The sequence below is a fragment of the Schistocerca gregaria genome, chromosome X (genome assembly GCF_023897955.1).
Source record: "Schistocerca gregaria isolate iqSchGreg1 chromosome X, iqSchGreg1.2, whole genome shotgun sequence".
Lineage (NCBI taxonomy): Eukaryota > Metazoa > Arthropoda > Insecta > Orthoptera > Acrididae > Schistocerca > Schistocerca gregaria.
In genome coordinates, this window is record NC_064931.1 from 52,179,068 (window position 1) to 52,194,536 (window position 15,469).

Sequence of the window (15,469 nt, forward strand, 5' to 3'; positions counted from 1 at the left end):
TCTACTTTTCCAACTGAAGCAACCGGCTCTCACACTTCTGTATTCAACTTTGTCTGCAGGAACCAAGATATTTATGGTCATGAACGAAGATTAAAAACTCTCAAAAATATAAACGCTTTTTATTCAACATCCGCTGTTCATGAACTAAGACATGCATTTTTATTTCCCGAAAACTGAACAATGTTAATTATATATGAAACGACATGAATCTTTGGTGTCAACTGCTCAATGACACCGATGTTGATAAACAGGTTGCAGTAACTTGGAGACTCTCCGTTCTGCTAGGAACAGGAACGACAAATACAATTGGTGTGTAGTGGAAGGAAATGGGTGTAATTAAAAAGAACGATAGTAAAGTCAGCATATTTTCACCAACATCGGATGATTCGTTGCAGTAAGTAGAATGTTCATAAAATTATTTTAAAGGATAGTTTGGTGTTATAGAGGTAGAGGTCGTCATAGAAGCCACTGGAGTTCAGTTTCGAAGTTGTAATGCAGTATTTACCTTTTTTTCACTTCCAGGATCGTTGTAGAACTTGAGCGTTCAGTCTGTTTTTCATTCTCATTTAAATTTCCATTGAAACAATTTCTTGGAGCTCAGTTGATTATTATCATACTCAGTGTCAACTGGAGGCCTCTCGGGCCAATACAAATATTGTTGCTCATTTTTTCCCGTACACTTATAAAAAAAATCTTTGAAGTACCTACACAGCTTTCGTTCTGTACTATAAAAGATGACACAGTGGGTTCTTTTTCTTTAAAAGAAAAAGGTTAGGCTGTGTGTGTGTGTGTGTGTGTGTGTGTGTGTGTGTGTGTGTGTGTGTAAAAATGATAACTTAGTGAGTATATTTGAAATCCGTTTCCCTAAGAAAACAGTGAAACATGGTTGTAAGTAACCTTTTAAAAAGTCAAGGCTTACTAAACGGATAAAAAAATCTTGTAAACAGAACAGGGAAAAGTATCTTATAGCTGGAAGGAGTAATAATCCATAAAGAGTCAAACGTTTTAAAAACTGCTGCATTGTATTAAGAAAACTTAAAAATCCAGAAGTATGTGCTTTTATGTCTGACATTTGTACCTCTTATAATAAAATTAAAACAGTTTGGAATATTGTTAAAAGGGAAATGACAACTGAGAGCACAGGAAGGCCATATTTCTATCACACTCAATGAAAAGTTTATGAAAAGTCAGAAGTAGAAAATATTTTAATAACCGTTTTAAGAGTTGTAGAGAAAATGGGATCCAGCCCACCTCTCATACTGAAATTATGAAAAAAATAAATTCACTCAAAACTGAAAGTTTGCGTGGAATTTATGGCATTTCCTACAGAGTACTTAAAGCTTGTTCCCAACAGATAAGTAGTAGGCCTATTCTCAGCCACATACGTAGTAGCTGACTGAAACAGGGCATTTTTCAAGATATACTGGAGTATGCCACTGTTAAAGCATTGCATAAAAACGGGGGCAGGTCTGGTGCCACCACTGCCCAATCTCAGCTTTATCCAAAATTCTTCAGAAAGTGACGTGTTCCAGAGTAGCTTCACATATTTGTAAACATGAAATACAAACAAAATGTTGGTTTTTCAGAAAGGCTTTTTAACAGAAAATGCTAGCTATACTTTCATTGATCAGGTATTAAATGCTCTGGATACTTGAACATATCCCACTGGGATATTTTGCAACCTCTCACAGGCTTTTGACTGTACAACTATAGTAAGCCTAGTGAACAAACAAGAATTAGCTGAGGAAATTTCAAACAATTTTTAAGTCATTCTCTGCAAATGAACTGTCACTAAATTTTGAGAACACACAGTATATATAATTATGTACAGTAAAGAGTATAACACCATTCATAAATATAGGTCTTGAACATTGTTGCTAAGGCAGAATATTCAAAATTTCTGGGTATTTACATTGATGAGAAATTGAATTTGAAGAAACACATTGCTGATCTGCTGGAACAGTTAGGTTCAGCTTCTTACGCTATTAGGATTATTGCAGATGTAGGTGATAAACATATCAGTAAGTTAGCGTATTATGTCTATTTTTGTTCACTGCTGTCGTAAGATATCAAATTTTGGGGTAATTCCTCAATAAGTCAAAAATTATTCATTGCACAAGAGCGTTTAATCAGAATAACAGCTGAATTCCACCCAAGATCACCTTGCAGACAATTATTTAAGGAACTCAGGGTATTCCTAGTACCTTGGCAATACATATACTCAGTTAAGAAATTAATAACCCACCCCAGTTCAAAAGTAATAGTGAAGTGTATAGCTACAACACTAGAAGAAAGGATGATCGTCAGAACTATTCTGGTTTAAATCTGACTTTGGCACAGAAAGGTGTGAATTATGCTGCCACCAAAAAAATCTTTGGTCATTTTCCAAACTAGTGTGTGTGTGTGTGTGTGTGTGTGTGTGTGTGTGTGTGTGTGTGTGTGTGTGTGTGTGTGTGTGTGTGTGTGTGTACGCACACTGACATGCTGCACATCACTATGAAAAGTAGTATTCATCATCTACGGAACAAATATTAATGTAATGTAAACAGAAACAAAATTTACCACAGTGCAGTAGTGAGAAGTTGCAATCATTTTATGTATTTATTTATTCATTCATTTGTCCTTTGACCATTTCATGTGGTGATATTGTACATGTCACACATAAGAGAAATAATATAAGCGCATGTGGCATTCTCAAAGGAACCATCCCAGCATTCGCCTTAGCAGTTTGTGAGAACTGTGGAGAACCCAAGTCAGGCTGGCTGAACAGGACACAAACTTCTCTCCTCCCAAATGCGAGTCCAGTGTGTTAACACTGGAAAGGAAACCACATTTACCTAGTATACAATGAGCTAACATCATGCACAGGAAGTACAATCAGTGAAATAACTAAAACTTGAAACTTTGCTCTATTACACTTCTGAAAAACCGAAAGCAAAAGAATACATAATAGAACAACTGGTAATATGATGTCCATCAAAACTAGTCTTACAGCAGCTTCCCTTCCATGAAGAGGTGTACTGCAGTGAATCTGAGACAGGACACCAGAAACCAGCAACAGAAACATTGTTTTTCAAACACACATAGAGCATATATGGTACGTCTGTTAACAGATTAGGGCCTAGTATTTCGTAAGCCAATGTGTTCACTGTAGAAGCACTTATGAAAATAAATGTTTTTAACTCTGCTGTAAGTGTTGTTCTTCTCCAGCCACTTTACGTGCATTCACCGTGTGTTATAAAGAATGACTCAAAAGTGGTTTACATGTCTTTGGGTGAGAGTTGCTTTTGCTCGCTCTACATGGAGGAACTTACTGTCGCCAGTGCTAAAACTATGGTAATCATTAGTTTGTAGGACTCCAAGATTAGCTCACATCTCGAACACAGTTTTGTATATGTATACATAGGATACTTAAAGTCCACATAGTTTTTTATAAAGGGGCTTGCAGTGAGCCCTAGAAGATCTGCATGACAAGATTGAAGTAACCATTTTACATTGTGTTGAAATTTCGTTAAGTGACTATTAGTTTCACCCCAAAAAACTATTCCATAAGCTGCGAGGGACTGCAGGTAACCAAAGTAAGACATTCTAGCACCGTCTGAGGAGCATACTTTAGAAATGATTTTTCATGTGGTGTTAGTCATTTTTATTTCCTTTCATTCACTTTGACTTCTATTTTCTAAACTTAATGGTCATGTGAGTAACCTCTGTGACACATGCTATTTTTTATGGACTTTAGCCTTGCTTTAGTTGTAAAAATAATTCAACAGCCAAGTATTTTTTAATTTAAGACAACTGGTTTCAATGGATGTTTGCTGTATCTTATGGCTTTGAAAGTCTTTGTTGTGAAACAGGTTCATTTTATGCTTGACCTCATGCACAAGATGTCAAGTGGGTAAAACTCAGCACATTATAAAAGGTTTATCATTGCTGAAATATTTGATAACATAAAGCACCTTGTGCAAAAGGCCATGTCCGTATACATGCTGCCCAGACATGCTTGTTAGATCATGCAAACATGGTACACAAAAGCCCATCAAAAAATGATGCCTGAAATGTTGTCATTGCAGAGCATAAACAGATCGAAAGTCATCAATATTTTATTATCCAAAGGCCTCTGCATAATAGCATGAGCTACCATCTTTTAGCTGTTTCTCCAACAACAACAACAACAACAACGCAATGTGGTTTTTCATCACTGGTTTTAAAGAAATCCTACTCAACATGTATACCAAACTCCTTTTCATACAGACATAAACTGATAAAATTCTTGTAATGTTTATGTTGGGCAGCAGATCAATCACTGAAGTATTGAATGTGCATGATTTCATGCATTGTTATCCTCAAATATTTAATCAGCCTCATTAGAATGCATGGTGAAGGTAGTCACTGGTTACACAAACACTTAATCTTGTAGTTCTTTACTACCAAAGTAAAGTGCAAAGTGGTGTTATGTAGTGTGGTTTTTCTCACTGTGAAACTCTTGGACAGCATGTTGAATGACAAAAGAGCAGTTCTCAGCAAAAGCCATCAAAATAATCACCATCTGCAGTATTTTCTTTCAGGTAGGTTAGATTAGATGTACTTTTTGTTCCAGTTTTCCCGTACTGAGATCCTTTGGGCTGTGGAACATGTCAAAAGACAAAAATACACAAATATTAACAAAAGAACAGATATGCTAATGTACCTTCCGCAGATCCCAAATGATGTTGAAAATCATATTTACATTTAAGAGACTTTAAACTTGTCACCAATATTTATCCTTTCTATAGGTTTTTTAATGATTAGTCCTAATTTGATTAGAATTTTGTTAGGATGAGATGGTTTGGGTTTGGTTTCTTATTGTTCAGTTACTTATTATCAAAATGTAAAATCTTATAGTGTTGGTATATTAACTGCATTTTCTAAAAATGTTCAATACACTCAGGTGCATAAGATAACTTGTAAGGTGTTGTAACAATGCATCATCAATTAAGAAACTTTTTACAGAACTTATTTGCAATGATGTGATCATCATTGCACCAAATTTGTGCAGAAGTCAGATTGTGCACAATATTTACATTTTGTGGTATTATTAACGTATGCGCATCGGTTGGTGCTGCTAAGATAGTTCATCAGTGGGGTAGGAGTTACACACCAATAAATCCTTTACTCTGTTCTCAAACTGAACTTTACTACTAGTTAAACTTTCTATGGGTGCTGGCATGTTACTGAAAATGTGTATTGCTGAATAGTGGACATATTTCTGAACCAAAGTAACCTTAAATCTTCGTGACAGTTATTCTTACTTTCAAAAGACACTCACAGTTATAGCTTTTGGCCATTAAAGCCTTTGTCAACTACACACACACACACACACACACACACACACACACACACACACACACACATACACGAGTGCCCGCGAACTAACGCAACTCGCACACACGGCTCAGCATCTCCGCTATATGGTGAGTAGCAACTTTCCTTCTCGTGGTATTGTTAAATTACATCCAGGATTTTCCATTGTTTCATTAGTCTTAAGTCCAGTATTGCTTCCATGAACTGAGCTGTCGGTCTGAAAAAAAGATGTATTTATAATGACAGTTTTCTGTAAGGAATACAAACATATTGGGAAGCACTAGTTAGTATCCACAGTTCCTTAACAGCCCTTAGCAGGATGTTCTTAAGTTCGCACAACAAATAATTAATATTGCACATTTTTGGGCTCGGAAAACTTGCTTGGCTTGATGAGTTACCTCAGAAAATAATCCTGTATGACATTATGGTATGAAAGTAAGATACCATGCCAATTTTTTTATTTTTATATCATGTATGTCTGACAATATTTGCATAGGAAATAGAGATTCATTTAGGTGATTCAGCAGTTTTGTGGTCTGTTCCTCCTAGGTGCTCACACATGGACTTCGGTTTGTTTTTAAGTGAAATGGTGACTTTTCAGACCATGTGTTTTTGGAACCAGTTCCTCACTCTTCTACAGCTGCCTGCTGCAACTCTAGTGTATCCCCCTCCGTATGAACCCACAGTGTGTGTTGTATAATTTATTCTGGATCATATTATTTGAAAACATCTACCAAATAAGCTTCTAGCTCAGGTTTTCCAGGACATTGTTTATTGACTCCAAGCAGCACACAGTTTTCTTGAATAATTTCTTGTAGTTATCATTCTTGATAGGTGTTGCAGCCAATGTCAGTTTGATAGTGTGATGTATTACATGTACTCAAACTGAGCCTGTACCAGCTACATGATCTCTAAAATGCTACTTCAGCCTGGAATCACAAAATTTTGAGAAGCTCAATTCATTGATATTTTCTTTACTATATGCTGTAAACATTTATTTCAAGTTACAAAGTAGGAGCTGTTTCTGCTTACGAACTTCGTCAGCATTCAACCTTATTGCTATGTAATAACTTTTCCCTGGGCACAGACCAGAAAATTTATCACCTTCAAAGAACCTGAGGACTTTTGTGTCTGATCTTACATGTGAAACTTTTCCCTCTCTTAATTTTTAGGTACTGCCAAGATGCAAGCCTCCATCTTTAGTTCCTCTACCTGCTTCACCATTCTCACAGAATCACTAAATTGTTTTTCTGTGTGTTCTGTACTCCAGCTGCTTGGAGCCAGGGTTAAAATTTGACTTGAATGATGCACTTAATTTTTAGTTCATTAATTAAAATGTCCATATCCTCTGGCAGTGCTTCACTAATCGTGTTTCCACAGCATCAGTCAAGCTCACACCAGCAGGTACTGCAACAGGCTTGGTGATGATACCTTGTACATCCTGAACTTTGTGCCTTATGTAACCCATTGAATCCCATTTGCCAATTCGTTGAAGCCTTAAAGGCAAATCTCGGAGACACACTTGTGAGGTGTTCACTGTGCAACAAGCTTTAACTTATTCCATATAATCAGTAGACATTAATTCTTGCTCATCCAGATGCTGTAGTTGCTTATGAGCAGATTCTTGTCTACATCTTGGACAAAGCTTGTGGCCAGGCTCGAAAACTGTATAAGTCAAAAAGTTCAACTTTTTATCATAAGAGTCGCCAATTGATACAAACCCTTCTCAACTTTATATTTGTTTTCCCCAAATGCATTACAGCACATATTTTGCAGAAATTGAAATTCTGTCACCAGCAGGGCGTTATAGTGTGAACAAATTTGGGCACCTTCTGTAGCGTCAAGTTCAGCTACAAGTTTTAAAAGCTCTTTGTCCAACAGTGATAGTTCATTCACTGGCTCCAGCTCACCACAGTAAAATGTTGAAGGCTTACTACAGTGCCATCTCATTTTTTAAAAAAAAGGGGGGGGTGGGAGGAGGAAGCATCAGACACTTCTTGGGTCGTCATTTGTGTGGGAAACAAATTAGTTCAGTCACAAACTTTTCGAAGAGCAACACTAGCGAAGAACTGACAGTTGAAAGAAAATATGTATTCCTTCAACAGTCAGGTAAAAATCTTTTGGCAATGTTTTCCATTGTTTTCAAGAATTTAATAATTGTGTTAAAAATGCAATAATTAATTTACAATACTTTTTGGGACAATTTCCTCCATAAGTAGGCATGGGTCTAAAATTTAGCTGTGTACTGTAATTTCTGAAGATGCTCGACAATGTTTTCTATGTCTTAAGAGAAGTTGTATGAATTTTATTCAGGGATCAATTTTTAAAGTAGGCATGGATTTTCATTTATTTGTTGCTGCTTGCTTGTTCATAACTACACTTGTTTTTATTCAGATAAATGCAGTTTTCACCGGCTTTACTTTGTTTCACTGGTTTTACTTTACTTTCTGTTCCACTGGTTTTACTTCTTCACTCATTGTCACATTAGAACATGCACACTGTGTATGAAAAGTAATCACTTCGAGCATTTATTTTCAACCATAATCACGCATGGGCCAAAAATTAAAATATATAGCTACTGAAGCTTACAGAATTCTCTTACAGGATATAGTGAAATAAAAAGGATTAAAAGACAGAGTAAGAATGAGATATGGGCCCCAAAGCTACCCACAGTTGGGCTGCCAATACATTTTAATGAAATTTGCAGGTGCATATATTTTGAGGGAGGACAGAGGCTATTATACACAAAGAACAAGATGACAGAATGGTTGTGTGACATATTACCAAATCCTGGCTGAATCCGTCCATAAAATTGTTACTGCTGGTTAAAGATTGGCTCTCAAAGTCACACAATGAATTTGAAGAATTTAATCTGTCACCAGTTATATTTAAAAATCTGATCCTTCATATATTCTTATTTACCACAAAAAGTTTATTTAAGTTTACAAAAGAGGAGGCTTGTAAATTAAGATTACCTGTCATAGATGTTATCCAAATTTTGCACTATTGGCATACATAAAGGTGTTGGAACTTGGGGCCCCCTACCTATGAGAGTCTGTAGAGATTGAACCGATGGAGATATTGAGCCAAAACTTTTGTGTGTCCATCCTTGGACATTGTGGAACTTTTTGATAAAATTTCATGATATTTCGAAATGGTCAAGTGGGGACTGCCAATTCATTTGACAGAGACTGAATCGTATGTAATGACACATTCCGTGTCTGAGTAGCTTCAGCTTAGGTCTGTGGAACATCAGAGAGTCAATAAAACTATTCAGTAACTAGTGTATATGCACAGACTGTTCACCTTGGTTTCTCTTCTATACTAATCTGCAAAAAACAACATTTGTGCAGAAATAAAATTTCAGCATTTGTGTACTGCTGTAAAAACATAAAGATTTGGTGAGAGTAATGAGTTCTCTCTAAACATAACAACATTTCTTTGAAAAATGAACCTATTTAAGATTGATGCAGGTACACTTCTTAGTTGATGGAGGGTTGGAGTAGAAATCCTTCTGCCATAGTTAAATGAGCCTGCTAACAATGGACTGTGAGTCACTGTTATGTATCACTTAGTCTCGACTGCAGAGGCAGATAGGAGGCTCCATATTGGCAGTTACTGAAGTGCACTTAAAGTTGAACATACTTAATCCTAAATATATAGATGACAAAAACTGGATGCAAATCTTAATGGCACAAACATCATATTAATTCTACACTACATAAAAGGTCCGCATAAAAACTGGATAGTAAATACTTCGTGTTGTGCACATGTACACCCCAAACCTCTTGAAGAAAACAATTATGTATCTATATATCCTTAAAACTGCATTGCAATAACTATTGATAACACAATAAAAAAAATAGGAACTTTGGTATCAGTCATGAATTTCATGTCAGGAATTTTAAGAAAAGTCCACATTCCACGTACTCTTGCTTCGGCTCTAATACAACAAATTACTCGAATGAAGTACTATTTAAAACTACAATTGGACAAAAGAATGTAAGTACCCATATAATATGAAGTAGTCACATTTGGCACCTTAAAGAGCTCAAATTTGAAGATGCAGTCACTCCTGGGGTAATGTCTGTGGCATTGAATGCAAGCAAGTGTTAAGTGTCTTTCCTTCCACTGTGGCCATAAGACTCGCTGGAAACAAAGACAATGAGCACACATACCATTGCAGACCCTCCACCATTCCTCGCAATTGGAAGAAGATTGACTCTGTTGTACACATCCCTCAATACTCCTTGTCTGTTAACACATCGTGCTTTAGGTATATGGGTAAAAGCAGGATCATTGAGAAACTGCATTTTTTCCCATTGCTTGGTAGGCCAGATACTGTGCTTCTTGCTAAAGCCTCTTGTTCTCATTCATTTAGGTCTCAAAAGCCTTGGCAGTAGCAGCTTTACAATGTTCGTAGCTGCACAATTTTTAGTTTATGCCATAGGGTCACATTTAGTTTAGCAATCATTGTAGAAACGAAACTGATCTCACTGAAGGTAGCAGTTGTTACTTCCAGCTGTGTTGATCAGTAAATTTTGTTTTTGTTTTAGAATTGTGGTGAGCAGATTTCCTGTGAATCCTGTACACTGCTGTGGCATGAAGTACTCATCTGTTGCCACAGATTTGATTGATTTATTTATTTTTCACATGTTCCAAGAGATTGTGTGAGCCAAAACAACTCGGTCACGGATGGAGTCCCTACATACTACACAGAATGATGACAAAAAATCACGAAAATTGAAGACTTGTAACAGTATGTAAAGATGAATAACATATTAAAATGGCTCACATGCCACATCATTATCACGGTACGGGACAAAACCGACATCCGGTATTCGTAGGTTCAGCTGACCATTACGAAGTGTAATCTAAGTGCAGATAATTTTCTTCTGGAGTGTTTATTAAGTGAATGCTGCAGTTCCTTGTGATTATGTACATTATTAACCACAAATCTCATGTGGGGATACATGTACAGGGAGGGCAGTCAGAATTCCAAGGTGCTTGAACAACTGGCCATCCTTTCCTGGGCTAATGACCATTCATAATGCAGATTTGCCACAAAATATTACATTGTTGGAAATAATAGAGTGAAAGTAAGTAAATTGGATAAGTTTCCACATTTCAGTCACAGTGACAGTACAGACTTCTTTTCCTACAGGTGCAAGCAGTGAGCTAGTAGACAAGATCCTGAATGTGATTCATACTTGTGATGCATCTCAGTAGGATGTCTGTAGGGTCTAAGACAGCACTGGTAAATTGAATCAGCACATGCTTTCTTTGTGCTTTTAACTTGAAATATTCAGTACATAAACGAAACTTACTAATCTTTTATGTGAAAATCAAATGTTGCATGATGATCGTCTAGTCAAAAATCGTGCCATCTGCTAGTTTTTGGATAGGTGTGTTTACTAATTGAAGTGTTCGCCAGACCTTCATGAGGTCCTGATAGTCTGGTGAATCGTGCACGATGACCCCCTTTCTAATGACGAATCATTACTTTGTTTCATTCCTTCATGGCAGTCTCTCCATAGATGGCATAGCGGTTTAGGGGCATCCACCACTTCTCTAGTTTTTTTCCACCATTTGTCACTCAACCTTTTTTCCCCACACAAGAACAATAAAATTTCTTAGAAAAGCTACATTATTCAATGAATGTGTGGTAGCAGCAATTGAAAATTGTTCCAGACCAGAACTGGAACCCAGATATCCCATTTATCATAAGCAATAATTGTAACCATTAGGCTATCTGACTGCACCAAATGAGTGACAGACAGCAAAGTCGAATCTGGAAACAAAAAGGAACAGTTTCTTCTTGAAAACGTTCTATTCTGTAGAAAGTATTGCTATTTTTGTAATTTGTAAAAGGCATAGATAGAAATTACTCACATTTATATTAAAAAGAGACTTGTAAATACTCAGTGTGTAGCTGTATGTATAAATAAATGTGTGCTGCAAATGAATGACTTGGCCTGTGTCTTTACAATTAATCATATAAATGATGCATGAAGCTAATGACACTAACTACAGTTCTAGTTCTGACTCCCTTTCATTGTTAAGTTAGTTTTATGTTCCATCGATCATCTGAGTCCGGAACCGCATGACTGCTACGGTCGCAGTTTCGAATCCTGCCTCGGGCATGGATTTGTTTGATGTCCTTAGGTTAGTTAGGTTTAAGTAGTTATAAGTTCTAGGGGACTGATGACCACAGATGTTAAGTCCCATAGTGCTCAGAGCCATTTTGAACCATCTATCATCTGCATGATAAATCATAATGATTTGGAATCAGTCATTTTACATTCAAATAACAAATTAATTTGTAAATATGGTTACAAGCTGATCATTTGAAAGGTTGATTAAAAAAAAAAATGAAAAAGGTGGGTTAGTAATTCCTACCCACCACCAATCACGTGGTGGTGGTGGTGGTGGTGGTGGTGGTGGTGGTGGTCTTCACCCCAAAGACTGGTTTCATGCAGCTCTCCATGCCACTCTATCCTGTGCAAGTCTTTTCATCTCTGAGTAACTACTGCAACCTACCTGGTTCTGAATCTGCTTTGTGTATTCATCTCATGGTCGCCCTCTACGATTTTTACTCTCTCTGCTTCCCTCCAATACTAAATTGGTGATCCCTTGATGCCTCAGAATGTTTTCTACCAACTGATCCCTTCTTCTAGTCAAGTTGTGCCACAAACTCCTCTTCTCCCCAATTCTGTTAAATATCTCCTCATTAGTTATGTGATCTACCCATCTAATCTTCAGCATTCTTCTGTAGCACCACATTTTGAAAGCTTCTATTCTCTTATTGCCTAACTTACCATTGTCCATGTTTCACCTCCATACTTGGCTTCACTCCATAAAAATACTTTCAGAAAGGACTTGACACTTAAATCTATACTCAAAATTTCTCTTCTTCAGAAATGCTTTTCGTGCCATTGTCAGTCTACATTTTATGCCCTTCCTACTTTAACCATCATCAGTTATTTTGCTTCCCAAATAGCAAAACACATCTACTACTTTGTCTCATTTCCTAATCTAATTCCCTCAGCATCACCTGATGTTATTAGACTGCATTCCATTATCCTTGTTTTGCTTCTGTTGATGTTCATCTTATATCTTCCTTTCAAGACACTGTCCATTCAGTTAAACTGCTCTTCCAGGTCCTTTGCTGGCTCTGACAGAATTACAATGTTGTCAGCAAACCTCAAAGTTTTTATTTCTTCTCCATGGATTTTAATACCTACTCTGAACTTTTCTTCTGTTTCCTTTATTGCTTGCTCAATATACAGATTGAATAACATTGGGGATAGGCTACAACCCTGTCTCACTCCCTTCCCAACCACTGCTTCCCTTTCTTACCCCACGACTCTTAAAACTGCCATTTACAAATTGTAAAGAGCCTTTTGCTCCCTATGTTTTACCCCAGCCACCTTCAGAATCTGAAAGATACTATTCCGGTCAACATTGTCAAAAGCTTTCTCTAAGTCTACAAATGCTAGAAATGTTGGTTGGTCTATCCTTAAACTATCGTCTAAGATAAGTCGTACAGTCAGTATTGTTTCAAGTGTTGAAACATTTCTATGTAATCCAAACTGTTCTTTCCCAGGGCCGGCTTCTACCCCTTTTTCTTTGGTCTGTAAAGAATTTGTGGTAATATTTTGCAACCATGACTTAAGAAACTGATAGTTCAGTAGTTTTCAAACCTGTCAACGCCTGCTTTCTGTGGGATTGGAATTATTCTATTCTTATTGAAGTCTGAGGGTATTTCGCCTATCTCATACATCTTGTTCACCAAATGGAAGAGTTACGTCATGGTTGGTTCACCCAAGGTTATCAGTTGTTCTAACAGAATGTTGTCTACTCCTGGGGGCCTTATTTCGACTTAGGTCTTTCAGTGCTCTGTCAAATTCTTCACGCAGTATCATATCTCCCATTTCATCTTCTTCCACGTCCTCTTCTGTTTACATAATAGTGCCCTCAAGTACGTTGCCCTTGTATAGACCCTCTGTATACTCCTTCCACCTTTCTGCTTTCCCTTCTTTGCTTAGGACTGGGTTTCCATCTGAGCTCTTGATATTCATACAGGTGGTTCTCTTTTATCTAGAGATCTCCTTAATTTTCCTGTAGGCAGTATCTATCATACCCTAGTGATATGTTTCTACATCCTTACATTTATCCTATAGCCACCATCCCTGCATAGCCATTTTTCACTTCCTGTTGACCACATTTTTGAGAAATTGGTAATCATTTTCGCCTGCTACATTTACTACATCTTTATATTTTCTCCTTTCATCAGTTAACTTCAATATCTCTTGTGTTACCCTAGAATTTCTACTAGCCATCGCCACTTTACCTACTTGATTCTCGGCTGCCTTCACTATTTCATCTCTCAGAGAGATGCTTTCTCTGAAACTGTACAACCTCGAGTTCTTTCAGTTTATGCAGGTCCCATCTTCTTAAATTCCTACCTTACAGAATTTCTTCAGTTTTTATCTACAGTTCATAACCAATAAATTGTGGTCAGAGTCCACCTCTGCCCCTGGAAATCTCTTAAAATTTAAAACCTTGTTCCTAAATCTCTGTTTACCATTGTGTGATCTATCTGAAACCTTCCAGTGTCTCCAGGTCTCCTCCATGTTTACAACCTTCTTTCATGACCAAGTTTTAACTATGATTAAGTTGTGCTCTGTGCAAAATTCTGCCAGGCGCCTTTCTCTTTCATTACTTATCCCCAGTCCATATTCACATACTAGTTTTCCTTCTCTCCATTTTACTAATATTGAATTCCACTCCCCTGTGACTATTAAATTTTCGTCTCCCTTCACTATTTGAATAATTTCTTTTAACACAGCATACATTTCTGCAATCTCTTAATCTGTGGAACTAGTTGGCATATATACTTATATTACTGTGGTAGACACGGGCTTAGTGTCTATCTTGGCTACAGTAATGTGTTCAGTATGCTGTTTGTAGTAGCTTATCCATGTTCCTATTTTCTTTATTCATTATTAAACCTATTCTTGCATTACACACATGATTTTGTATTTATAACCCTGTATTCACCTGAGCAGAAGTCTTGTTCCTCCCGCCAGCGAACTTCACTAATCCCCACTATATCTAACATCAACCTATCCATTTCCCTTTTTAAGTTTTCTAACCTACCTGCCCAATCTGACATTCCACGCTCCGATCCGCAGAACACCAGTCTTGTTTCTCCTCATAACAACATCCTCCTGAGTAGCCCCACCTGGAGATCCAAATGGGGGACAATTTTACCTCCGGAATATTTTACCCAAGAGGATGTCACCATCATTTCAGCTTACAGTAAAGCTGCATGCCCTCGGGAAAAATTACAGCTGTAGTGTCCCCTTGCTTTCAGCTGTTTGCAGTACCAGCACAGCAAGGCAATTTTGGTTGATGTTGCAAGGCCAAATCAGTCAATTATCCAGACCATTGCCTCTGCAACTACTGAAAAGCCTGCTGCCACTCTTCAGGAACCACATGTTTGTCTGGCCCCTCAACAGATACCCCTCCTTTGTGGTTGCACTTGTGGTAAGGCTATCTGTATTGCTGAGGCATGTAAGCCTCCCCACCGATGGCAAGGTCTATGTTTCATTTGGGGGGGGGGGGGGGGGAGGGTTGTACACATTACAATAATAGTGTCTCTGTTTTACACATTACAATAATAGAAATTCAGTGGAATAGGAGGAATGTTGACAACTTTTTCAGTGTTTCTTTTGAACTGCAGTGTTTTATTTACAATAAACTTCATGTTGGAATAAATGTACTCAGAAGCAGTAGTCAAAATGCGCAATATCAACTGGTGCTATTTTGTTAGTTAATGCTTCTAAAATGTGGTCTGTGAATGTGCAAATGGTATTCTTGGCGGAGCAACTCTTCTGAAATCCGAACTGCGAGTTACTGAGGGTATTATTGTTGCTTGGGTGGGTTGCTTTTCTAGAATACATCACATTTTTGAAACTTTCACTGATGTTTCCTCCTTTGACTCATGAACGCTACCATCAGAGGTTCTACCATTGAGAATAAAATGGTGTAAACATCAGTGATGATGAAAGTGTGAATGCTTAAGGTTACTGATCCCAGTAAACGGTAAAAATGGGTTTGAGAC

The 15,469-nt window shown here is 37.4% G+C and overlaps 1 protein-coding gene across 4 annotated transcripts in view; it reads left to right on the top strand.

The window, feature by feature from the left end:
* Positions 1-207: 207 nt before the first annotated feature.
* The window catches only part of LOC126298624 (R3H domain-containing protein 4-like), a 114,588-nt gene continuing 99,326 nt past the window's right edge, over positions 208-15,469 (top strand). For 3 of the 4 annotated variants that reach the window (XM_049990029.1, XM_049990031.1, XM_049990030.1), the window contains exon 1: positions 231-394. In XM_049990029.1, the coding sequence (XP_049845986.1) occupies positions 327-394 (68 nt within the window). In that variant the 5' untranslated portion in view covers positions 231-326. Of the gene's footprint in view, positions 395-15,469 lie in introns of all 4 variants that reach the window. The other variant, XR_007552632.1, reaches the window with a different exon arrangement.